Genomic DNA, 25,831 nt, shown 5'->3' with positions numbered 1-25,831 from the left:
CTGTAACGATCCGACGCTCACCGCGTGGGCCAGGGCTGCTCCTTGACCCCCACCCCCGACTTCAGGCCCCCCAGTACGCTGCATCTAAAATTAAGACTCCAGATTTGCCTAACTTTATGGAATCTTTCTAAGCCAAATGTTTAAAAATTAAAACACTTTTGGACAGCGGGAGGTTGTGCTGGACTGGCCGCAGGTGAAGACGGTCCCCATCTCCCGGCGAGTTCCCGCGGGACGGCTGGGAACCTCCTCGGCAGCCGGGCACTGTGCAGGGAGGGGGCGAGGGGAGGAGTATCCAGACCCCGCGCTCGACAGGACCCCAGCCCCGGCCCCGGCCCCACGCTCCTTGCGGGTCCACGGTGCCCGGCAGACCTGGGGCGCAAGGCCCCGCCCTCCCCAAGGACTGCGTGCTCCGTCCCGGGGGGCAGGCGGGGGCCAAGGGGCGGGGACGCGTCCAGAGCTGGGGTGCCCGAGAGAGGCGGCGGGCGCTCAGTGGCACCCCCGGGCCTGCAGGTGGCGCTGCGGCGAAGGCGCGGGCCGCGACCGGAAGGAGGAGCCGCTCGTGGGGCCGCGCCTGCCCGTCTTCCGCGTCCGTCCATCCGTCCTCCTCCCGGAGTCCACGCCATGGTACCCGGCTCGGTCCTACCGCGGCTGCTCGGCGCGGGTGAGGCGCCCGGGACCCGGGAGTGGAGAGCGCGGCGGGGACCCTCTTCCGGGCCGGGCGGCGGGAGGGAGGGAAGGAGGGAGGCGGGCGGCGGGCGCGCGCCACGAGTTTGCTGTCGCCGCAGGTGTCCGGCGCCGGCCGCTCCAGCTGCACCTCGTCCAGACGGCGACCCCGGGCCCGGCGGGGCCGAGCGGCAGGACGCTGGGGAGCGCCGCGGCCTCCGCGGCCCGGGAGCCCGAGCTCAGCAGCGGTAATGCCAGCCCTGCGGTCCTGGGGGTTTGAAATTGCCCCGCTGCTGGGAGTCCCGGGCGCCCTGGGTCTCCATGGGGCCCCTGGAGGATGCGGGACCGGGGAGGGCGAAGGGCGGCCTTCCGCCCCTGGCAGCCCACGTGCTGGGCCGCACGAGCTTGCAGCCCTCCGAGCAGCCCCACCGCCGAGTAGGGCCGAGGCCCGCCCCCCACCCCGAACCGCGGCCGGGGAGCTCCCGCGGGCGGCTGGCGGGACCACGGGGACCTCAGACACCACCCGGCTCCCCTCCTCTCCGAGTGAAGACTCGGCCACGTTTATCCAGGAGTGAAGCCGGGGTCAGATCCCGGTCTCCGCCCCGAGCCTCCAGAAAAGGCCCCTGGGGACCCTCAGCATCTGCCCTCCCGCAGCCCCCAGGCTTGGGAGCCGGGGTCCAGACCCTGCATCCTCTCCCCGTCCCCGCCCCAGATCTCAACGAGAGGATCCTGAGTGAGCCCCTCAAGCACTTCGACTTCTTCAATGTCAAGGAATTGTTTTCTGTAAGAAGTCTCTTCGATGCCCGGGTGCACCTGGGACACAAAGCTGGCTGTCGGCACAGGTAGGTGACGCCCCTGGCGAGTGTAGGGGTGCCCAGGGGGCTCGGGACCCTTGCCTTGGGGTCCAGGGCCGCTCTTTCAGTTTGTTTTAAGAGGGTCTAGCTCCCTTTTCTTCCAGATGGGATCACTGAGCCCCAAGGAGGGGCAGATGTTTATTCTCAGGCCCCGTTTGCTACCCCCGACCCCCAGGCCCCGTGGATCTTGCTGTGGGGTTTATGGTCCTCGGTGGGGTCAGGCCCGCTGCTGCTGGTTCCCAGACAGGCAGGCCAGCCTGGAGGGCGGTGCTGGCAAGGCCGTCGGCATCTTGAGGGGGGGTCTCCAAGGGCACGCAGAGGAGTGGTGACTGGCCCAGTCTTTTCACGTGGTGACTTTGATGGCTGGGTTGGGCGTGGATTGGAGGAGCCGTTAGGAGGCCGGGGAGGGAGGCAGTTGTAGACGTTCAGGGGGAAGGTGAGGGGCCCAGCGGCGCTGACAGAGCCGGAGCAGTGGTTGGATGTGGGGTGATGGGGGCAGAGCCGGAGGTCCGGTTGAGCAGAGCCCAGAACAGGTGTCGACGTCCTTCACATCAGGAACTTGGGTGTCGACATCCTTCACATGAGGAACTTGGTTGTCGACATCCTTCACATCAGGAACTTGGGTCCGGTGAGGGTGACCCTTCGGCCACCCCAGTGGGGATGTCACGCAGGCACTAGGGAGAAGCAGCCTGGGCCGGGGGCCACCACGTCAGGATCTTTTGAGAACATGTGGAGTGGAGGATGGAGGAGAGAGGAAGTCCCAGGCGGGAGCCCTGGGCAACCAGCGTCTGAGAGTCTGGGAAGAAGGGGATGGGCCGGGGCATGGGAGGAGGGTGCGCCACTGTAGGTGCTGCGGGAAGTCACCCGAGGTGAGGGCACGTGGGGCCTTGGGAAAGCTCTTTGGAGAGGAAGAGACACAATCCAGGCGGGAGTGAGCAGAAGAGTGAACGGGGCGAGGGGGTGCAGGAGGGCGGTCTCGCACCCCGTCCCTCAGCCCGGGCCAGCGGGTCTGTGCCCTCAGGGTTCCCCTCCGAGGCCTGGCTGGCTCCTACTCCAGCCCGCCACACTTGCAGCCCGGGGCACCCCACTGCCTTTCTGGTCCCCCAGCCCACCCCGGGGGCGGGGGGGGCCTTAGTTGTAAAGTCTCAAAGATGATGATAATGACAAGGGTGGGAGCCAGACGAGCAGCACCGGGTGGGACGCTGTCCGGACGTTACGTTTGAGTGTCCAGACGTCCGTGAGGGCCCAGTCTGTTAGGCACCCCACGCGGTGAGGTGTGGAGGTTCAGAGGGTTAAGCCACTTGCCCGAGACGTGGAGTGGCCTGCAGCCCAGCCTGCCCTGCTCGCCCACCCTCACCCTCCCACTGCCCGCGGCTGTCACTCCTGGGACAGCGTCCCCGCTGCCGTCGTCATGGTGAGGGCTGCGGACTGTACCAGCCCTGGGCTTGCCGTGCCCGCCGTGCAGGGGCCCGGGGCTGGGGGGGCGGTGAGAAAGGGCGGGTGGAGGTGGCCACGTGGGGCTGGTTCACACTGGCCTGGGTGGGTGTCCGGCAGGTTCATGGAGCCGTACATCTTCGGGAGCCGCTTGGACCAGGACATCATCGACCTGGAACAGACGGCGACGCACCTACAGCTGGCCTTGAATTTCACGGCCCACGTGGCCTATCGCGGGGGCATCATCCTGTTTGTGAGCCGCAAGCGGCAGTTCTCACACCTGATCGAGAACGTGGCCCGGGACTGCGGGGAATACGCCCATACCCGCTACTTCAAGGGCGGCCTGCTGACCAATGCGCCCCTCCTCCTGGGCCCCATGGTCCGCCTGCCCGACCTCATCATCTTTCTGCACACGCTCAACAACGTCTTTGAGCCGCACATAGCCGTGAGGGACGCGGCCAAGATGAACATCCCCACCGTGGGCATCGTGGACACCAACTGCAACCCGTCGCTCATCACGTACCCCGTCCCGGGCAACGACGACTCGCCCGCGGCCGTGCAGCTCTTCTGCAGGCTCTTCCGGACCTCCATCCGCCGGGCCAAAGAGAAGCGCAAGCAGGTCGAGGCCCTGTACCGACTGCAGGGCCAGGAGGGCGCCAAGGGCCGCGGTCCAGCTGACCCTCCTTCCCCGGGGGTGCAGGCCGAGCTGGACTTGGGTCATTCCCCTTGACCTGCCTGCTCTTCTCCCGAGTGAAACAGCAGCCGAGTCTGTTCCGAAGCTGGGAACCAACCCCCATACCCACCCCCACCCCCAGCATGGTCCTCAGCACCTTCCCAGTTGTTCCAGGCTTTGGGTCCCTGCTGCTAGGAACGCTTCTCAGCAGCTGCCCACCCGGGGCTCCACTTCAGACCCGAGGGCCCAGCAGGCTCACTGGGCAAGTGGTCCGCCTGAAAAGGACCTGTCGGAAAACATCCCGTCCCTGGAGTCTGAAGTCCTTGCTTCTAACTCGAGATGAGTCCCTTGTATGTTAGGAAGGTTCTCACCAGGTTGCCTTTTCTCAGCCAAAATACCCCTAGGTTGGGCTGCTTCCCTGCTGCCTGGTTTCAGGGGCTATTTTATAACGTGAGGTTGCAGGGTGAGCCACTAAGAAGATCCCATCCGGGTTGGGACAGGCTGGGCAAAGCAGACAGCATGATTTCAACAGGAATAAAACTTAGATTTGGGCAGAACGGGGACCTGGACCATTGGTTTTGCAGTGTGGTCTGTGTGGTTGGTTTTCATCGGCACCCACGGGGCCCCTGGAGCACACGAGACACGTTCCTGCCCCCTGGATCCTTGAGCTTCAGGGAGACAGGCAGGCATGTGCACGTGGGTTTGGATGGGACAGCACCGGCTGCCCCTCGACACCGTCTTCGGTGTTGAGGCTCGAGGCCCTCGTGTCCTGCCCGTGCCCTGAACAGGCATCCTCTCCAGGTGGTCGGGTAAGATGGGACCCTGTTCACAGGAACTTTTTGATGCCCCCTCATTTGTGGGACCTTCCTTGGCAACACTTGTGTTGCTGGGATGAGGTGTGGGTCCCCGCTTTCCAGGACCCCACCCCGTGGCTCCTGGTGTACCTGACCACCCCAGGACCCTGTGTGCTGCCGAGGGTCCAGGCAGCAGGGTCTGGTGGGGTCAGGACAGGATGGCCTCATGTGGATGGATGCGTGCCACTCCACGTCCTACAGTAGCACACGGGGGCAGGAAGACTGGTTTCACGGGCCCGCTCAGCATCATTCGGGGGGGCACGCAAGGTGGAGGTCGCTGATGTTTTCTGGAAGGGTTCACAGTTCGGAAGGTGCAAGGAGCTGAACCCCAGTTTGAAACCACCAACTGACAGGCATTGCTTTAATTTGTGAACATGAAGTATGGGCATGCAAATTCACAGGCAGGTAAATTGAGGGGTCCCCCCAAGACTTTCCCCCCACAAGATACCTCCCTCGGTGTGTGTGGGTGAGATTTCCCGAACTCCTCTGGAGAGAGCTGGCCGGGCCTGTCGCTCGGCGCTCCAGGGAGGCCGGAGTGGGCAGCCAAGACCCTCGAGATCAGCGCAGTGTGAGAAGGCTCACTGGCCGTGGACGGGAGCCCTGGAACGTGAACTGGGCCTCCTCAAGGCAGAGGGTCCACACCGCCCTTCAAAAGCAGGCCGTCTGGGGAGGGCAGCACTGGGCAGGACAACGAGGGACATGCAAGGGGGCCCTGTTCTCTCACCCTTGACTCGGGCTGGGTGGAGGGGAGCAGCCCTGGAGGGCGGGCTCCCCGGAGCGCCCCTACCCCACCGCATTCCCCATGGTGGCCTGCCTGGCCCTGGCCATCCTCTGTTCCCTGAGGATCCCCCTAGAACCTGCACCAGACACCGGCCGGTGAAGACCAGCAGGGACGATGAGAGTGTGTATCGGTCACTGGCTGTGCTGCCGGTCCTGGGGACGCTGGGAGCAGGGCGGACGGGTGGCCACTGCGCAGGTGACTCGGCGGACGATCGGACACAGGTGAGCTGGGCGGTTTCAGGTACACGAGGACCTGGAGGGAGGCATGGGCTGACGGGGCCCAGAGCCTGGATGGGGGCAGCTCCAAGAGCGGCCAGGGCCGGCGGGGGGGGGGGCACTTCCAGAGGGGCTCAGGTGAAAGGAGGGGGGAGGCAGAGCACGGGCTTCCACCCTAGTCGGGGGGTCAGCCAGCCCCGATAGACATCACAGCAGGCACAGTAGATGTGACAGCCTCGGGGTCTCCTCTAGATACAGATGCATCCTCCCTGCAGGAGGGGACCTCCAAGTTTGCCAACCTGGAGATAAACACCAAGAGAGGCCAGAAGCCCCAAAGGCCTGGAGAGCAAGGGCCTGAGCCCTCCCCTCCTGCTGCCACGGTGACAGCTTGCCCATTAGACCTGACCTTTCTTGGGGTCTGGCAGGGTCGTGCCCTGAGTGGTTGGTGTCCCAGGGGCCTGGAAGAGCCAGGTTCAGGGGGGGATTTGGGGCCAGGGTGGGTGAGGGCAGGTGCACCACGCCACCCACTCGGGCCAGAACAGGCTCACAGTGCGTGTGGGCGTGGAGGGGTCTCTAGAATCAGGCCTGCAGATGGCTGGGGCCAGACGCCACCTGGGGCCACTCCCCAGGGTCCAGCCCAGGACTTTGCCTCCAGTAGCCAGTCCCAACCCAAGGAGCTGGGTTCCTCCCTTCACCACCAGTGCTCTCCAGGCCTGGCCCTGGCCACGTGCAAAGCCAATTCTTTATAAACTGTTGCATCTCAACATACGAGCCTGAGTATTCTCACACTGTTTTTTGAACTGTCTGTCCTTTGTCTGAAAATTAGCCCGTGTATGAAAATGAGTCGGCCCTGAACCTGTATGAGACCTGCAAGGTGCGGACCGTGAAGGCAGGCACGCTGGAGAAGCTGGTGGAGCACCTGGTGCCCGCCTTCCAGGGCAGCGACCTCTCCTATGTCACCATCTTCCTGTGCACCTACCGAGCCTTCACCACCACCCAGCGGGTCCTGGACCTGCTGTTCCAAAGGTGAGCGCCCCGCCCCTCCCCGGCACAGCGGCTCCCCGCCCACCCACTGGCTGTGTGTCTCGGGAATGTCGCTTTACCTCTCTGAGCCTCAGTTTGCTCACGTGAAGGCCGGGCTGCCCAGAGGCCCGACCTCCCAGGGCTGTCAGGACTGTCGGATAAGCGTGGACAGTGCGGCCCCGCGCCGGCCCTGTGGAAAGGGCTGCTGAGGGATGGGGTGGTTTTAATTAAGGTTTTCCTCTGCCCCGTGGAGAAGCTCTCTGCTTCCAGCCCCTGGGCAGAACAGTTTTCCCATCTGTAAAGGAGGTTCCAGATTCTGTCTGAGGGGTCCTTCCTGCGAGTAGCCAGAGCAGGGCTGGCTGGGGGCCCAGGACCACTCAGGCATCTGTAAGGTGCTGGTTGGGCTCATTCACTCAGCAATACCTACGAAGCACCTACCGTGTACAGGCGCTTTTCTAGGCATTTGGCTTAATTCAGTGAACGGTGCAGACAAAAATCCCTGCCCTCCCGGGCTTCCATCCTAGTCGGGGGGTCAGCCAGTAACACTAGACGTCATAGCAGGTACGGTAGATGTGACGCCCTCACGGCCTCCTCTAGATACGGGTGCATCCTCCCTTATTCCAGCGTGGACGGCGGACCTCAGGACCAACTGAAAAAGTGAGTAGACTTTGCGTCCGATGAGAGGGGCTGGGGGAATCTTGGCTGCCACATATCTTGTGATTCCCGCTAGAGGGCTGAGGTCTGGGGGCTCCTCCTGCAGGAGGAAAGGAGTCAGAGAGCTGTGGCTGGGGTCCCATGTCCCCAGGAAGCAGAGGGGAGGCTGGGGGCTGAGAGCCAGCCCCTGAGAGCATCCATCCCCGCTCAGATCCGGGGCCCAGGACAGGAGGTGTGGGGGGCAAAAGCTGCTGACACTTCAGCCTCGCAGCCCAATGTGAGTGCTCAGCTGGGGCTCACGGGAGCTCAGTCAGGGCCGGGGGGCCGGCTACGTCCCCACCACCAAGAAGAGCGTCCCTGGGAGGACGAGCCCCGCACTCCAGCGCGGAGACTAAGGCAGCCGCCGGTGCGCGAGCCTCCGGTTCAGGTGCGCGAGGCCCGTGAAGGCCGGGCAGGGGGCACGCTCTGCTTGTCCCCTCCTCCCTCCCCTGTTTATGCAGCGCCTACTGTGTGCGGCCAGCCCAGCGCAATGAACAGAGCGGGCGCGGCCCTCCCTGCCCTCCTGCAGTTTCCTTTCCAGGGGGGAGGGCCCGGGGGGCTGGGGGCAGACAGGAGAGAGCCAGGCTCCCCCGAGGAAGGCAGAGGTGGTCACCAGGGATGGAGGGCCCCTTCCTACCAGGCCTGCCCCTGCCTGGCAGCCCGGTGCCCAGAAGCCCGGCCCCCATGGGGGAGCCGGGGGAGGGCCGCGTGGAAGGAGAGGCCAGGCCCCTGACTGCGCTGCCCACCCGCCTGCCCCCAGTGCCGTCTCCTCCATCCTGGGCACCTGGCTGGACCAGTACTCCGAGGACTTCTGTCAGCCCCCGGACTTCCCCTGCCTCAAGCAGCTGGCGGCCTACGTGCAGCTCAACATGCCCGGCTCCGACCTGGAGCGCCGGGCCCGCCTCCTCCTGGCCCAGCTGGAGCACACGGAGCTCACCAAGGCAGAGCCGGAGGGTGAGGAGATCGGGGTGGGTGCGTGTGAGCGTGAGGGGAGGGGCCGGTGCTGGACACGGAGGCGCCCCCGAGGCTGCCTCAGGCCGCCCACGTGGGGACCGCTGTCGGGGAGGACGTCCTGTCGCAGATTCCTGGACCCGAACTTCTGTAAAAGGCAGCGGGTTGTTTCCTTTCTTTGGAAAGGCACGTTTGGAAGGCAGGCACGTTGACCTCCTCCTGCACCTTCACTGCCATCTCAGGATCTAGAACTGGCTCCAGCACCAGCCCCTGTACAATCTGAAGACCTAGATCCAGCTGCAGAAGCAGCAACAGAACTAAAGCCAGATCCAGAGCTGGAGGCGTTTCCATCAGTGGCTGGAGGGACACCTCGAGCGGCGGCACCAGAGCAGGAGCCAACATCACAATCAGTTGCATCAGCACCTCTGCATCCAGGGCCTGTGGCTGCACCTCCAGAGGAGACCCAGAGCCGGCTCAGGACCCACTACCCCTGCGGGGAGAACCAGCTCAGGCACCATGCTCAGTGTCAGCTCCTGACCCACTTCTACCTGCTCCCCGCCACCCCCGAGCTCTCCTTCCCCTCCCCTGTTACTGTTTCTGATTTGGTTTTTAATTTTATTTTTTCATTTCACATTATTTATGGTGTCTTTTACGTCTTCATAGAACCAAGTTTAATTTTTTTAATTTTAAATTGTGCGTTTCAGGAGCATCGACTATATTCACAGTTCTGTGCAACCTTCCCCAGGGTCTCGGGCAGACTTTCACTCCCCAGAAGGAACCCCTGAGCCAAAGCGTTCACTCTCCATTCCTCTCTCCCCCAGCCCCTGACAGCCTGTAATCTGCTTTCTGTCTCTGTGTCTTTACCTGTTCTAGATGTTTCCTATAAATGGAATTATACAAGGTGGCTTTCTGTGTAGGCCACATATTTTAAGAGGGGAGTAGTTAATTTTTGTTTTCTTTTTTCACGTGAAATAGCATTTTTGTTATATGAAAGGGAAATGCCAGATGGATTAAAGATGAGAGGTACAACTTGAAGTCTCTTTTGTAAATATGTGTGCGATCTCAGGGTAGAGACCCCTGTTCTGAGTACGGTCCCAGAGCCAGAAGACAGAAGGGAAACGCCTGGCTCTTCCCATGGCCAAACAGAAACAAGAAACACATAGAAAGCTGGGAAGACAGACCACAAACTGGAACAGCATTCCTCACATCCCAGGGCCAGAGAAAGGTTTGACACCCCTGTGGTGCCCCAAATCTTGAAAGTCAATGTTTTAAAAAGGGACAAAGAACAAACACGTGCATTTCCAACAAGAGGCCACACACGTGGTCGGTATAGGTCAGAGATGCTTGACCTCCCGATGAGGACACGCAGATGTAAACACCGTGGAGACAGCGTTGTCAACACCACACTGACAGGTTTCTAGTCTGGTGGCAACCAGCCCTGGGGAGAGTGTGAGGAAGCAGAGGCCCAGCAGATCCTCTAGAGGGAAGCGTGGAAGGACACTCCTCTCTGGGAGAACAGTGCGCAGGACCCCAAAGCTCCACAGATGCAACCCTTTACCTGCAGAGCTAATCCCAGGAGTTTACCCACAGGAATTCTCGCATGGCGTGTGTGCCCGTGTGCACATGTGTGCGTGTGCAGTTGTGGGTGTCGGGTGGGGAGGATTCTGGGGACGTGTGCCCTTCTGGAACCTGGTTCCCCCGGGGGGAAGCTGATCAGTCCATTGTCTTCCTCCTTCGCATTTTCTGGGGCCCCGAATCAGAATTTCCAAAGAGCCCCTGCTATGGGACATGGGCCATTTGCCATTTTTCACTCTCAGAATCATGCTGAAGGGAACATCTGCGTCCATAAATCTCTATTTAGGGCAGAATCCATGCGGCGGATTTTCTGGGTCAAAACATATACAGTTTTTAAGGTATTGGCCACAGTTTCCAACATAGCAGTCTCTGCCCACTTTGAGCCTTGCTTGGGAAAGCGGGGCCTCAGACGCCCCGAAGGCCGAGACCTCAGGGAGGGAGGAGGAGGAGGAGCTGGGAGTGGAGGTGGTGAAGGGACCTGGGAGTGACGTACCCAGAAGGGACTGTCCCGCCCCTCAGCCCCACGCCCAGCCCCGCCCAGTTCTAGAGCTGGTGCGTGGCTCTGCTCCTAGAACTGGCACTGGAGCTTATGCAAGAGCTGATGCTGGACTTGGTTCTAGCTCTGGGGAAGGCGCTGGAGCCGGATCTACCTCCAGAGATGGTCTACACCTGGTTCTGCAGTTGGACAGCGCTCTTGAGCTGTCTCTCACACTGGCACTGGAGCTGGTGCTACAGCTATTGCGGTCGTTGGCTCTGGCTCTGGCTCTGGAGCGACCACTGAAGCTGACTCCTGGGTGGGTACTGGTTTGGCTTGAGCTGTGGATCTGGTCCTGGAGCCGGCTGTACCTCGGAGCTAATGTTACAGCAGGTGCCAGAAGCAGCTGTGGATTTCGCTGTGGATAGGGCGCAGGAGCTGTCCCTGGTGCTGGAGCTCTCGCTGACTGTGCGGCTGACTCCAGCTCCGGTCTGGTGCTGGATCTGCTTCTTGTGCCTCTAGCTGTACAGCCAGTCCTGGCTCTAGCTCTGTAGCTGGTGCTAAAACTGGTGGTGGAGCTGGTTGTAGCTCTGGCACTGGTTCCACCTCTGGAATTGGTGTCAGGGCAGATTCTGGCACTAGAGCAGGCACAGAATCTGGCCTAGGAGTTGGTGGTAGAGCTGCCTCTATCTCTGAAATGGCATCATGCTGGTGCCAGAGCACGATCTAGCTCTGATGTTGGTGCTAGAGCTGTTGCTGGAGCTGGCTCTTTCTCCTGAGCTGGCATTGGCTCTAAGTCTGCTACTGGTACCCAAGCCAGCTCTTGCTCTGGAGCTGCTGCAGGAGCTGGCTCTCATGGGCGCTCTGGCTCTGGAGTTGGTCCTAGAACTGTGGCTGGAGCAGGCTCTAGCTCTGAACTTGGTGCCGACTCTCGCTCTGGAGCTGGTGCCAGGAATGGCTGTAACTCTGGAGCTGATGCTACAGCTGGCGCTGGGGCGACCTCCTCCTTGGCACCTAGCACTGGCTCTAAATTGGCTTTGAGCTGGTTCTCACTCTAAAGTGGGCACTAGAAGTATCACTGGGGCTGGCACAGGAGTCAGTGATAGAGCTGTCTCTCTCTTCCAGAGATAGAGCTGACATGACAGCTGGTGTTCAAGCCAGCTCCAGCTCGTGGGATAACACCAGCCCTGGCCAGGACCAGCACTGGAGCTGAAGCTGGAGCTGGCTCTGTCTCAGGAGTTGATGCCAGTGTTGGAGCCTGAGTTGACTGTAGCCATGGAGCTGGCTCGAACTCTGGTGCTGGAGCTGACGCTGGCTATGGAGCCAGCTCTGGCTCTAGTTCTGGAGAGCCAGAACTATTAGTGGTCATAGAACTGGCTCTAGCAATGGATCAGTGCTGAAGCTGGTGCCGGAACTGACACTGAGTCTGGAGCTTTGGCTGGAGCTGGCTCCAGATAGATATCACTTGCGCTCTTGAGCTGGTGCTTGGAGCTGGCTCTAGACCTTGTGCTGGAGTTGGCTCTAGCCCTGGAACTGGCAGTGGAGCTCTCTCTAGTTCAGGAGCTAATGCTCGAGCTAGTTCTGGTGCTGACACTAGCTCTAGAGAGAGCTCTACCTCTAGAGCTGCCTGTAGCTCTAGCTGTGTTGCCAGAGGTGGTGCTGGAGCAGACTCGAGTTCAGTTCCTGTTGTTATCTGTTACTATGGAATTTGTGTTGGGTCTGATCCAAACTCTAGAGCTGGTGCTGGAGCTGGCAAATAGGTTGATGATAGAGCTGCTTCCATCCCTGCAGGTGGTGAGACAGCTGGTGCCAAAGCTGGTTCCAGCCCTGGAGCTGGTGCTAGAGCCAGTTATGGAGCTCACTGGAGTTTGAGGGCTTTTCCATGAGCTGATGTTGGAACTAGTTCTCTCACTGGACTTGACTCTAGATCTAGTGATAGAGCTGGCTCTCATTCTGCACCTGGCACTGGCTCTAAATCTGGAGGTGGCCCTGGAGCCAGCTCCAGCTCTGGAACACTGCAAGAGCTGGTGCTGGAGTTGGCTCTAGCTCTGGAGCTGGTGCTACCTCTAGCTGTCAGGCTTGTACCAGAAATGCCTTTAATGCCAGATCTGGCACTAGCACTGGTACAAGATCTGGCACTGACAGTGATGCCAGCTCGGGAGCTGGTAGTCGAGCTGGCACTGGTGCTGCAAGAGGACAAAAAGTTCACCAACCTCATGACTGTAGACTGTGCGTGCACACACTTGTGCACGCATCAAATACATTTCTTTTCTTCCCTTCCTTTATCTTCTTACCATATAGCATAACATAGACCATAAGATGCACCAATAACTGTTATCCTCACATCACAGGGTTTAAGTTACAGGTCGTCAAGGAGAAAAGTAAGCATCACCCCAGCACTCTGAATGCCCTGGGGAGAGTGTCCGCGTGTCTCATTAGGAGGGAGAACGACTCTCTTACTGTCTTCACTTAGAGACTCAACATGGCTACAGCAGAGCTGTGGGTACCAAGTCAAAAGAAGGTGGGCCGTGACAGTTGGTCTCACATGTCAACCTGCCCAGGCCATAGTGTGCAGTCATTCGATCAAACTGGTGATTTAGTCCACACATGTTGTGAAGGTACTTATAGGTGTGGCTGACTTGCCTTTAAGTAAAAGAGATTACTTAAATGGTGGGCCTCATCAGGTGAAGGCCTTACAAGCCATCAAAAAACCGAGGTTTCCTGAAAAAGAAAGTCTGCCGCAAGACACAGCATCTAAGGATAGCTTCAAGATGGCGGAAGAGTAAGACACAGAGATCACCTTCCTCCCCACAAATACATCAAAACTACATCTACATGTGGAACAGCTTCTACAGAACACCTACTGAATGCTGGCAGAAGACCTCAGACTTCCCAAAAGGCAAGAAACTCCCCACATACCTGGGTAGGGCAAAAGAAAAAAGAAAAAACAGAGACAAAAGAATAGGGATGGGACCTGCCCCAGTGGGAGGGAGCTGTGAAGGAGGAAAGGTTTCCACACACTGGGAAGCCCCTTCACTGGCGGAGATGGGGGTGGCGGAGGGGGGACGCTTCGGAGACACGAAGGAGAGCGCAGCAACAGGGGTGCGGAGGGCAAAGCGGAGAGATTCCCGCACGGAGGATTGGTGCCGACCAGCATTCACCAGCCCGAGAGGCTTGTCTGCTCACCCGCCAGGGCGGGCGGGGGCTGGGAGCTGAGGCTCGGGCTTCGGTCGGATCGCAGGGAGAGGACTGGGGTTGGCTGCGTGAACACAGCCTCAAGGGGGCTAGTGCGCCACAGCTAGCCGGGAGGGAGTCCGGGGAAAAGTCTGGACCTGCCGAAGAGGCAAGAGACCACTGTTTCAGGGTGCGAAAGGAGAGGGGATTCAGAGCACCTCCTAAACGAGCTCCAGAGACGGGCGCGAGCCGCGGCTATCAGCGCGGACCCCAGAGATGGGCATGAAACGCTAAGGCTGCTGCTGCCGCCACCAAGAAGCCTTTGTGCGAGCACAGGTCACTCTCCACACCTCCCTTCCCAGGAGCCTGTGCAGCCCGCCACTGCCAGGGTCCCGTGATCCAGGGACAACTTCCCTGGGAGAACACACGGCCCACCTCAGGCTGGTGCAACGTCGCGCTGGCCTCTGCTGCCACAGGCTCGCCCCACATTCCGTACCCCTCCCTCCCCCTGGCCTGAGTGAGCCAGAGCCACCTAATCAGCTGCTACTTTAACCTCATCCTGTCTGAGCGAAGAAAAGATGCCCTCAGGCGACCTAAACACAGAGGCGGGGCCATATCCAAAGCTGAACCCTGGGAGCTGAGCGAACAAAGAAGAGAAAGGGAAATTTCTCCATGCAGCCTCAGGAGCAGCGGATTAAATCTCCACAGTCAAATTGATGTACCCTGTATCTGTGAAATACCTGAATAGACAATCAATCATCCCAAAATTGAGGCGGTGGACTTTGGGGGCAAATGTAGACTTGAGGTTTGCTTTCTGCATCTAATTTGTTTCTGGTTTTATGTTTATCTTAGTTTAGTATTTAGAGCTTATGACTATTGGTAGATTTGTTTATTGATTTGGTTGCTCTCTTCCTTTTTTAAAAATATATATATATATTTTTTTCCTTTTTCTCCTTTTGTGAGTGTGTATGTGTATGCTACTTTGTGTGATTTTGTCTGTATAGCTTTGCTTTTACCATTTGTCCTAGGGTTCTGTCTGTCCATTTTTTGTTTGTTTGTTTGTTTAGTATAGTTTTTAGTGCTTATTATCATTGGTGGATTTGTTTTTTGGTTTGGTTGCTCTCTCTTTTTTTTATTACTTTTTTATTTTTTATTTTTAATAATTTTTAAATTTTTTGTTTTAATAACTTTATTTTATTTATTTTTCCTTCTTTCTTTCTTATTTTTTCTCCCTTTTCTTCTGAGCCGGGTGGCTGACAGAGTCTTGGTGCTTCAGCCAGGTGTCAGGCCTGAGCCTCTGAGGTAGGAGAGCTGAGTTCAGGACATTGGTCCACCAGAGACCTCCCAACTCCACGTAATATCAAATGGCAAAAGCTCTCCCAGAGATCTCCCTCTCAACGCTAAGACCCAGCTCCATTCAACAACCAGCAACCTACAGCACTGGACACCCTATGCCAAACAACTAGCAAGACAGGAACACAACCCCACCCATTAGCAGAGAGGCTGCCTAAAATCATAATAAGTTCACAGACACCCCAAAACACACCACTGGACGCAGACCTGCACACCAGAAAGACAAGATCCAGACTCATCCACAAGAACACAGGTACCAGTCCCCTCTACCAGGAAGCGTACACAACCCACTGAACCAAACTTACCCACTGGGGGCAGACACCAAAAACAATGGGAACTACGAATCTGCAGCCTGCAAAAAGGAGACCCCAAACACAGTAAGTTAAGCAAAATGAGAAGACAGACAAATACACAGCAAATGAAGGAGCAAGGTAAAAACCCAACGGACCAAAGAAATGAAGAGGAAATAGGCAGTCTATCTGAAAAAGAATTCAGAGTAATGATAGTAAAGATGATCCAAGATCTTGGAAATAGAACGGAGAAAATACAAGAAATGTTTAACAAGGACCTAGAAGAACTAAAGAGCAAACAAACAATGATGAACAACACAATAAATAAAATTTAAAATTCTCTAGAAGGAATTAATAGCAGAACTGAGGCAGAAGAATGGATAAGTGACCTGGAAGATAAAATAGTGGAAATAACTACTGCAGAGCAGAATAAAGAAAAAAGAATGAAAAGAATTGAGGACAGTCTCAGAGACCTCTGGGACAACATTAAATGCACCAACATTCGAATTATAGGGGTCCCAGAAGAAGAAGAGAAAAAGAAAGCGACTGAGAAAATATTTGAAGAGATTATAGTTGAAAACTTCCTGAATATGGGAAAGGAAATAGTCAATCAAGTCCAGCAAGCACAGAGAGTCCCATACAGGATAAATCCAAGGAGAAACACGCCAAGACACATATTAATCAAACTATCAAAAATTATATACAAAGAAAAAATATTAAAAGCAGCAAGGGAAAAGCAACAAAAAACATACAAGGGAATCCCCATAAGGTTAACAGCTGAGCTTTCAGCAGAAACTCTGCAAGCCAGAAGGGAGTGGCAGGACATATTTAAAGTGATGAAAGAGAAAAACCTACAACCAAGATTACTCTACCCAGCAAGGATCTCATTCAGATTTGATGGAGAAATTAAAACCTTTACAGACGAGCAAAAGCTCAGAGAATTCAGCACCATCAAACGAGCTTTACAACAAATCCTAAAGGAACTTCTCTAGGCAGGAAACACAGGAGAAGGAAAAGACCTACAATAACAAACCCAAAACAATTAAGAAAATGGTAATAGGAACATACATATCAATAACTACCTTAAGTGTAAATGGATTAAATGCTCCAACCAAAAGACATAGACTGGCTGAGTGGATACAAAAACAAGACCCATATATATGCTGTCTACAAGAGACTCACTTCAGACCTAGGGACACATACAGACTGAAAGTGAGGTGATGGAAAAAGATGTTCTATGCAAATGGAAATCAAAAGAAAGCTACAGTAGCAATTCTCATATCAGACAAAATAGACTTTAAATAAAGACTATTACAAGAGACAAAGAAGGACACTACATAATGATCAAGGGATCAATCCAAGAAGAAGATAAAACAATTGTAAATATTTATGCACCCAACATAGGAGCACCTCAATACTTAAGGCAAATGTTAACAGCCATAAAAGGGGAAATCGACAGTAACACAATCATAGTAGGGGACTTTAACACCCCACTTTCACCAATGGACAGATCATCCAAAATGAAGATAAATAAGGAAACACAAGCTTTAAATGATACATTAAACAAGATGGACTTAATTGATATTTATAGGACATTCCATCCAAAAACAACAAAATACACTTTCTTCTCAAGTGCTCATGGAACATTCTCCAGGATAGATCATATCTTGGGTCACAAATCAAGCCTTGGTAAATTTAAGAAAATTGAAATCATATCAAGTATCTTTTCCGACCACAATGCTATGAGACTAGATATCAATTACAGGAAAAAAATCTGTAAAAAATACAAACACATGGAGGCTAAACAATACACTACTAAATAACCAAGAGATCACTGAAGAAATCAAAGAGGAAATCAAAAAATACCTAGAAACAAATGACAATGAAAACACGATGACCTAAAACCTATGGGATGCAGCAAAAGCAGTTCTAGGAGGGAAGTTTATAGCAATACAATCCTACCTCAAGAAACAAGAAACATCTCAAATAAACAACCTAACCTTACACCTAAAGCAGTTAGAGAAAGAAGAACAAAAAAAACCCCAAAGTTAGCAGAAGGAAAGAAATCATAAAGATCAGATCAGAAATAAATGAAAAAGAAATGAAGGAAAAATAGCTAAGATCAATAAAACTAAAAGCTGGTTCTGTGAGAAGATAAACAAAATTGATAAACCACTAGCCAGATTCATCATGCAAAAAAGGGAGAAGACTCAAATCAATAGAAATGGAAATGAAAAAGGAGAAGTAACAACTGACACTGCAGAAATACAAAGGATCATGAGAGATTACTACAAGCAACTATATGCCAATACAATGGACAACCTGGAAGAAATGGACAAATTCTTAGAAAAGCACAACCTCCCGAGACTGAACCAGAAAGAAAAAGAAAATATAAACAGACCAATCACAAGCACTGAAATTGAAACTGTGATTTAAAATCTTCCAACAGGGGGCTTCCCCGGTGGCGCAGTGGTTGAGAATCTGCCTGCCAATGCAGGGGACACGGGTTCGAGCCCTGGTCTGGGAAGATCCCACATGCCGCAGAGCAACTAGACCCGTGAGCCACAATTACTGAGCCTGCGCGTCTGGAGCCTGTGCTCCACAACAAGAGAGGCCGCGATAGTGAGAGGCCCACGCACCACAATGAAGAGTGGCCCCCGCTTGCCGCAACTGGAGAAAGCCCTCACACAGAAACGAGGACCCAACACAGCCATAAATTAATTAATTAATTAATTAAATTAAAAAAAATAATAATCTTCCAACAAACAAAAGTCCAGGACCAGATGGATTCACAGGCGAATTCTATCAAACATTTAGAGAAGAGCTAACACCTATCCTTCTCAAACTCTTCCAAATATAGCAGAGAGAGGAACACTCTCAAACTCATTCTATGAGGCCGCCATCACCCTGATACCAAAACCAGACAAAGATGTCACAAAAAAAGAAAACTACAGACCAATATCACTGATGAACAAAAATGCAAAAATCCTCAACAAAATACTAGCAAACAGAATCCAACAGCACATTAAAAGGGTCATATACCATGATCAAGTGGGGCTTATCCCAGGAATGCAAGGATTCTTCAATATACACAAAGCAATCAATGAGAAAAACCATATTAACAAATTGAAGGAGAAAAACCATATGATCATCTCAATAGATGCAGAAAAAGCTTTCGACAAAATTCAACACCCATTTATGATAAAAACTCTCCAGAAAGTAGGCATAGAGGGAACTTACCTCAATATAATAAAGGCCATATATGACAAAACCACAATCAACATTGTTCTCAATTGTGAAAAACTGAAACCATTTCAGGATCAGGAACTAAGACAGGAACAAGACAAGGCTGCCCACTCTCACCACTATTATTCAAATAGTTTTGGAAGTTTTAGCCACAGCAATCATAGAAGAAAAAGAAAAAAAAGGAATCCACATCGGAAAAGAAGAAGTAAAACAGTCACTGTTTGCAGATGACATGATACTATACATAGAGAATCCCAAAGATGCTACCAGAAAACTACTAGAGCTAATCAATGAATTTGGTAAAGTAGCAGGATATAAAATTAATGCACAGAAATCTCTTGCATTCCTATACACTAATGATGAAACATCTGAAAGAGAAATTAAGGACACACTCCCGTTTACCACTGCAACAAAAAGAATAAAATACCTAGGAATAAACCTACCTAAGGAGACAAAAAGACCTGTGTGCAGAAAACTATAAGATACTGATGAAAGAAATTAAAGATGATACAAACAGATGGAGAGATATACCATGTTCTTGGATCGGAAGAATCAACATTGTGAAAATGACTCTACTACCCAAAGCAACCTACAAATTCAATGCAATCCCTATCAAACTACCAATGGCATTTTTCACAGAACTAGAACAAAAAATTTCACAATTTGTATGGAAACACAAAAGACCCTGAATAGCCAAAGCAATCTTGAGAAAGAAAAACGGAGCTGGAGGAATCAGGGTCCCGGACTTCAGACTATACTACAAAGCTATAGTAATCAAGACAGTATGGTACTGGCACAAAAACAGAAATATAGATCAATGGAACAGGATAGAAAGCCCAGAGATAAACCCACACACATATGGTCACCTTATCTTTGATAAAGGAGGCAAGAATATACAATAGAGAAAAGACAGCCTCTTCAATAAATGGTACTGGGAAAACTGGACAGCTACATGTAAAAGAATGAAATTAGAACACTCCCTAACATCATACACAAAAATAGACTCAAAATGGATTAAAGACCTAAATGTAAGGCCAGACACTATAAAACTCTTAGAGGAAAACATAGGCAGAACACTCTATGTCATACATCACAACAAGATCCTTTTTGACTCACCTCCTATAGTTACGGAAATAAAAACAGAAATAAACAAATGGGACCTAATGAAACTTAAAAGCTTTTGCACAGCAAAGGAAACCATAAACAAGATGAAAAGACAACCCTCAGAATGGGAGAAAATATTTGCAAATGAAGCAACAGACAAAGGATTAATCTCCAAAATATACAGGCAGCTCATGCAGCTCAATATCAAAAAAACAAACAACCCAATCCAAAAATGGGCAGAAGATCTAAATAGACATTTCTCCAAAGAAGATATACAGATTGCCAACAAACACACGAAAGGATGCTCAAAGTCACTAATTATTAGAGAAATGCAAATCAAAACTACAATGAGGTATCACCTCACACTGGTCAGAATGGCCATCATCAAAAAATCTACAAACAATAAATGCTGGAGAAGGTGTGGAGAAAAGGGAACCCTCTTGCACTGTTGGTGGGAATGTAAATTGATACAGCCACTATGGAGAATAGTATGGAGGTTCCTTCAAAAAATAAAAATAGAACTACTATATGACCCAGCAATCCCACTACTGGGCATATACCCTGAGAAAACCATAATTCAAAAAGGGTCATGTACCACAATGTTCACTGCAGCTCTATTTACAATAGCCAGGACATGGAAGCAACCTAAGTGTCCATCGAGAGATGAATGGATAAAGAAGATGTGGCACATATATACAATGGAATATTACTCAGCCATAAAAAGAAATGAAATTGAACTATTTGTAGTGAGGTGGATGGACCTAGAGACTGTCATACAGAGTGAAGTCAGAAAGAGAAAAACAAATACCGTATGGTAATGCATATATATGGAATCTGAAAAAAAAAATTGGTACTGATGAACTTAGTTGCAAGACAGGAATAAAGAGGTAGACACAGAGAATGGACTTGAGGACACGGGGAGGGGGAAGGGTAAGCTGGGACGAAGTGAGAGAGTGGCATGGATTTATATACACAACCAAACGTAAAACAGATAGCTAGTGGGAAGCAGCCACATAGCACAGGGAGATCAGCTCGGTGCTTTGTGACCACCTAGAGGGGTGGGATAGGGAAGATGGGAGGGAGACAAGAGGGAGGAGATATGGGGATATATGTATATGTATAGCTGATTCACTTTGTTATACAGCAGAAACTAACACACCATTGTAAAGCAATTATACTCCAATAAAGATGTTAAAATAAATAAATAAACAAACAAACAAATAAATTAATTAAATTAAATGCTCTACAGGAGAAAAAAAAAAAAAAAAGAAGACACAGCATCTAGAAGCCCGCCGGAGTGTCCAGTCCTGCAGACTTTGGACCTGCCAGCCCACTTGCTCACATGAGCCCGCATGTTAAAATCAATTCTCTCTATATATACACACAACATATACACACGTGTCTGTGTGTCTACACGCACATGTGTATAGGTCGTGTGTGTGTGTACACAGGTGTATCCTGGTGGAGCCCTGACTTGCCTCTGTCCTTCCTGCTTCCCCTTTACAATCACTGTTATCTGAGGCCTTAGACTCAGTGCCCGGTGGTATGCAAGCCTGGTGTTGCCTTCTGGGCTCTGCCAGCACTGCCCGGGGTTCCGAGAAAAGCCTGGCTGACACTGTCCTGGCTAAAGACACACAGAAGACCCCCAGAGCCCTCTTACCTGTAACGATCCAGAATGTGGTCAGAGAGCTTACACTCATGAGGCTGGCCAACAACACGGTCAGCATGCAGACTCCTGGAACAGAGAAGCGGACATACAAGGCCTCAGAAAAATAAACTAAAAACAGGATTTTCTGAATGCGGACTTCCACAACAGGAAGGTCTGCACAGAATATGTTATCATTCCTTTAATACATGTCTTGGGGAAGTCAAGTCTTTTGCCCATTCATTGTTACCTTTTAGCGCACAACTTAATACATGCTATTTCGTGCACAATCCTCTCCTCTGATGCTAAATATTTTCACTCTACGGTCTGCAAAGAGAAGAGGCAATCGTGGCGTATGCAAGAAAGAGGGAGCCACCACCCCTGGAAATCATCATTAATATTTGAATTTCTAGCTGTCACTTGTTTGGGGTGTCCAATAGGCTGGTCCACCCCCAGTTACACAGCAGCCAGGGCAAGGATAACAGGATCAAGAGGGCTACACTAATCATTTAACCATCTTGCAGTGAGTGTTTAATATTTGGATTCTGATTTGTTTCCAGGGAGGTTCTGTGTGTTTGGCGAGGGAGAAACACAGAGGAAGAGGGGGAGGCAGATGATTTCATGGTTTAAAAGCTGCTTAAAAGCTTTTCCCACTAAGTGCAGAAAAACATTGGACAAAACCCAACGTCCTTTCATGAGAAAGACACTCAAGAAACTACAAACAGAAGGGCACTTCCTGAGCCTGATATAGGGCATCTGGGAACAATCCACAGCTCACGTCACACTTAGTGGGGAAAGACTGAAGCCTCCCCTGAGATCAGGAACGAGATGAGCAGTGACCAGTCTTGCCAGTTCAGTGCCACATTTCACTGGAGGTCCATCAGGCAAGAAAACGAAATAAAAGGCATCTAGACTGGAGGGGATGAAGTAAAACTATCTCCATTTGCAAATTACATGACCACGTATATAGGAAATCACAGAGACTACGGGGGGAAACTATTAGAACTAATAAACAAGTTCAGCAAGGTTGCAGGATACAAGATAAATACCAAAAAAATCAATTGTATGGGAATGTAAATTGATGCAGCCACAATGGAAAACAGTACGGAAGTTCCTCAAAAAATTAAAAATAGAACTACTATGTGATCCTGCAATCTCACTTCTGGGTATTTACCCAAAGGAAATGAAACTCAAAAAGATACATGCACCCCAATGTTCATTGCAGCACTATTTACAGTAGCCAAGATAAGGAAGCAGCCTAAGCATCCACTGATGGATGCATGGATAGAGAAGATGTGGTATGTATATAATGGAATATTATTTAGCCATAAAAGAAGGAAATCCTGTCATTTGCAGTAATATGGATGGACCTTGAAGGTATTATGCTAAGTGAAACAAGTCAGACAGAGAAAGACTAATACCATATGATCTCATTTATACGTGGAATCTTAAAGAAAAAAAAATAAGGGCTCATAGATACAGAGAACAGATTGGTGGTTACCAGAGGTAGGGAGTAAATGGGGGCAAAATGGATGAATAGGGTCAAAACCTACAAACTCCCAGTTATAAAATAAATAAGTCCTGGGGATGTAGTGTGCAGAATGGTGACTAGAGTTAACAATACTGTGTTGAATATTTGAAAGTTGCTAGGAGAGTGGTTCTTGAAAGTCCTCATCAGAAGGAAAAAAACTGTGTAACTATGTGAGATGGTGAATGTTAACTAGACTTACTGTGGTGACCATTGGGCAATATATATAAATATCAAATCATTATCTTATACACTTGAAACTAATATACTGTTATATGTCAATTTAAAAATCGATTGTATTTCTAAAACTAACGCTGAAAAATCTGACAATGAATGTAAGAAAACGAGTTAATTTACAATAGCATCCAAAAGAATAAAATACTCAGAAATAAATTTAGGATCAAAAGTATAAGACTTATACAATGAAAGCTACAAAACATTATTGAAAGCAATTAAAGAAGGCTGAAATAAATGGAAAGATAGCCCACATTCATGGATCAAAAGACTTTATACTATTAAGATGGCAATACTTCCCAAATGGAACTACAGATTCAATGCAATCCACAGCAAAATCCCAGCTGCCATTTTTTTTTTTTTTTTTTTTTTGCAGAAATTGACAAGCCAATGCTGAAATTCATTTGGAAATGCAAGGGATCCAGAATAGCCAAAACAACACAGAAAATGCAGAGCAAAAGTGGAGGACGCATACTTCCTGATTTCAAAACTTGTTACAAAGCTACACTAATGAAGACAGTGTGGTCCTGGCATAAGGATAGACATAACAAATCAATGGAATAGAATTGAGAGTCCATAAACAAACCTTCGCATTTGTAGTCAATTGATTTTTGACGAGCAACCAGACAATTCAATGGGGAAAGAATAGTTTTTTTCAATAAATGGTATTGGGACAACTGGATATTCACACGCAAAGGAAGAAGTTGGACTCTTCCTCACAGCCCTCACAGTGGATGAGGGCTTGCCCAAGAGCTGCAAGGAGGCTGCTGGGGCCAGGCTGCTAGGTGACCCAAGAGCCTGCCGGGCTCAGAGCAGCTGGCTGGGTGAGGTCACTGCCTGGTGAGGCCCTGGGACGAAGCTTCAGTCATCCTCCAGCTGCATTAATGTGGGCCCAGAGCTTGAGGGCAGACCTCGAGCATCTGTACAAGAACCTCTGAGCTGGGGACTACAGTTCCCCCTCGTTCTAAGTGGGAAACTGAGATGCCAAGATCCCTCCTGGCCTGTAAGTAGCAGCCCTGGGGTTAAAGCCAGATCCCTCTGGTCCAAAGGCACAAGGCTTCCCCTCCCCTGCATCCCCTTTCCCTTGACTGGCTCCGCCTCCTCTTGGGAAATGGAGTCCTGAGCAGGGATGTCAGAGGCCCTCCCGGACACAGACAGGCTGTGGCCTGTTCCCTGGCCTATCCCCATCTGGAACACACTTCACCACTTCACATCTGAAACAGTGTATACACACACACACACACACACACACTCATAGGCCATGAAAACACTGGCTCATCCTGGGAGGGCTACCCTCCGATGTTTTCTATTTTACTTAAAAGTCCCAGCTATCCCACTAACTCGGTCATAGCCCACTAAGCGGTGGTGAGGGCACTGCCAGCCCCTGGGGGTGTCCCCTACAGGGCTCTCAGAGACAGGCACAGATGACCATCGATGCATATAAGCAATTTATATATGTCTCTAGCTGTTTTCTCTGGTTTCTAGAAGTAGATAAACTCAGTTGAAGGGGAGGGTATCAGGGTCCTATTGCCGAGTCACCCCCCAAGAGGAGAGTCCAGGGACCTTTTATCTTCCCTCACCTTTTCACCCAGCTCCTCCCAGACCAGCCTTGAGGCTGTCCTTAGGCTGAATTTGTCCTCTCCTGGTGGGAGGGGTGACAGGAAAAACAGGGAATGCTGGTTTGGCCAGGGGATGGCTGTTGCCTGTTGACAGAATGCTGGTGTGTCTGCCAGGACCCCAGGGCTGGGCCTGCCCCTGCGCACAGCATGTGGGATCTTAGTTCCCAGACCAGGGATTGAACCCACGCCCCCTGCAGTGGAAGCGCAGAGTCTTAACCACTGGACCACCAGGGAAGTCCCTGGCTCACCTCATTATTACCAGGGAGGGACCAGTGTCCAGAAGGTACACCAGAGAACTTTGTAAAAACACAAACTGAATGAGAAAAACCAATCAGTTGGTCCCAGACCAGGTCCCAGGGAACCAGGTGTTTGCAGCTAAAAATGGAAGCACGACCTTTCAGCCATAGGTCACAAGTTCCCCGGGCCTGTGCCTGGCCCCTGCAGACTCTGGGGGAAAAAAACCTGCCTTACAGGAACCTGAGGTCCTCAAGGGCAATCCCAAGGACACAGGCAATGACACCCACAAAGGACCTGGGACACTGTGCCCATGCGCCAGGCAGATCTGCGTTTGCAACTTTAAGCTGCATCATTGTGACCTTGAACAAAGCTATAACCTCTCTGAGCCTTGATTATTGTTTTGTCTCCCATGCTGTTTCTCTGCACAGATATTCCTCGACCTACAGTGGGGTTACATCCTGATAAACCCATCCTAAGGTGAGAACATACTGAACATCATAGCTTAGCCTAACCTACCTTAAACTTGCTCAGAATACGTAACTTAGCTGGCAGTTTATATTATAATAGAGCTGAACATCTCATGTAATTTACTGAATACTATACTGAAAGTGAAAAACAGAATGGTTGTCAGGGTACAGAATGGTCATAAGTGTATCCTTGTTTAGCCTGGTGATGGAGTGGCTGACAGAGTTGCCACCACGCTGCCCAGCACCACGAGAGTATCCCACCGCATAATCCATAGACAGCCCAGCCGGGGAAAGATCAAAATTCACAATTCGAATCGCGGTTTCTACTGAATGCCTATAGCTTTCACCTCATCCTAATTGTATCGGGTTTCTCCCCGGCCCTTGTTACTGCTCCCGTATTTACCATCAGGGGGCCTTCCTTTTTGTCCCTCTGAATGCCCCCTCCGTCGCCACGCCTCTGCCTCCACCCTCTGCGCTTGGCCTACACTTGGAGACATATAAGACGGTCCCCCTGGGGCTCCTGGAGTCCCTGGGATGAACCAGGGTCAATATAACTCGGACAGGCCTTGGTAGGAAAGTATGGCCAACTCCCTTCACAGGGGAGGAAACAGAGGCTCCGAGGGATTCCGGGAGCCGCTCACGGTCTCCAGGCCGGCGTGCCAGCCTCAGGGGCCCTGAGCAAAAGAGTGATGATCCTAACCCCGAAAGTAAGTACGACGTCCAACTGGTTTCCCATCCGGTGA

General features: G+C 51.7%; 2 protein-coding genes across 5 annotated transcripts; both read left to right on the top strand.

Annotated features, from left to right (window-relative positions):
• Nucleotides 1–522: 522 nt before the first annotated feature.
• On the top strand, nucleotides 523–4,193 carry MRPS2 (mitochondrial ribosomal protein S2). The gene is made up of 4 exons (XM_036854604.1): nucleotides 523–661; nucleotides 786–911; nucleotides 1,376–1,505; nucleotides 3,072–4,193. The coding sequence occupies exons 1-4, from the start codon at nucleotides 622–624 to the stop codon at nucleotides 3,679–3,681; spliced, it is 906 nt and encodes a 301-aa protein (XP_036710499.1). The 5' UTR covers nucleotides 523–621; the 3' UTR covers nucleotides 3,682–4,193.
• A 153-nt stretch (nucleotides 4,194–4,346) lies between these two features.
• LOC118896607 (ral guanine nucleotide dissociation stimulator-like) lies at nucleotides 4,347–9,176 on the top strand. Of its 4 annotated transcripts, none has more exons than XR_005020219.1 (5): nucleotides 4,347–5,480; nucleotides 6,301–6,500; nucleotides 7,059–7,154; nucleotides 7,363–7,578; nucleotides 7,951–8,090. XR_005020219.1 is itself a non-coding variant. In XM_036854607.1 (5 exons), exons 1-5 carry the CDS (start codon nucleotides 5,178–5,180, stop codon nucleotides 8,422–8,424), a joined length of 798 nt encoding a protein of 265 aa, XP_036710502.1. In that variant the 5' UTR covers nucleotides 4,347–5,177; the 3' UTR covers nucleotides 8,425–9,176. The 4 variants fall into 4 exon arrangements, 3 of the variants coding, with proteins under 3 accessions (XP_036710502.1, XP_036710500.1, XP_036710501.1); XM_036854607.1 differs by lacking the exon at nucleotides 7,363–7,578 and adding an exon at nucleotides 8,384–9,176 and having other exon boundaries at nucleotides 7,095–7,154; nucleotides 7,951–8,144; XM_036854605.1 differs by lacking the exon at nucleotides 7,363–7,578 and adding an exon at nucleotides 8,384–9,176 and having other exon boundaries at nucleotides 7,951–8,144.
• Nucleotides 9,177–25,831: the final 16,655 nt, after the last annotated feature.

The sequence above is a fragment of the Balaenoptera musculus genome, chromosome 6 (genome assembly GCF_009873245.2).
Source record: "Balaenoptera musculus isolate JJ_BM4_2016_0621 chromosome 6, mBalMus1.pri.v3, whole genome shotgun sequence".
In the NCBI taxonomy this organism is placed as follows: Eukaryota; Metazoa; Chordata; class Mammalia; order Artiodactyla; family Balaenopteridae; genus Balaenoptera; species Balaenoptera musculus.
The sequence above is the reverse complement of the archived record's forward strand: the minus strand, read 5'-3'. Positions and strand labels throughout refer to the sequence as shown.

Coding starts and splice junctions, on each gene's coding strand:
- LOC118896607 (XM_036854605.1), top strand. CDS start 5,178: ATGCAAGGGGGCCCTGTTCTCTCACCCTTGACTCGGGCTGGGTGGAGG. Junction 5,481..6,300: donor CGGCGGACGATCGGACACAG/GTGAGCTGGGCG, acceptor TCTGAAAATTAG/CCCGTGTATGAAAATGAGTC. Junction 7,155..7,950: donor CCTCAGGACCAACTGAAAAA/GTGAGTAGACTT, acceptor GCCTGCCCCCAG/TGCCGTCTCCTCCATCCTGG.
- MRPS2 (XM_036854604.1), top strand. CDS start 622: ATGGTACCCGGCTCGGTCCTACCGCGGCTGCTCGGCGCGG. Junction 662..785: donor ACCGCGGCTGCTCGGCGCGG/GTGAGGCGCCCG, acceptor CTGTCGCCGCAG/GTGTCCGGCGCCGGCCGCTC. Junction 912..1,375: donor GGAGCCCGAGCTCAGCAGCG/GTAATGCCAGCC, acceptor TCCCCGCCCCAG/ATCTCAACGAGAGGATCCTG.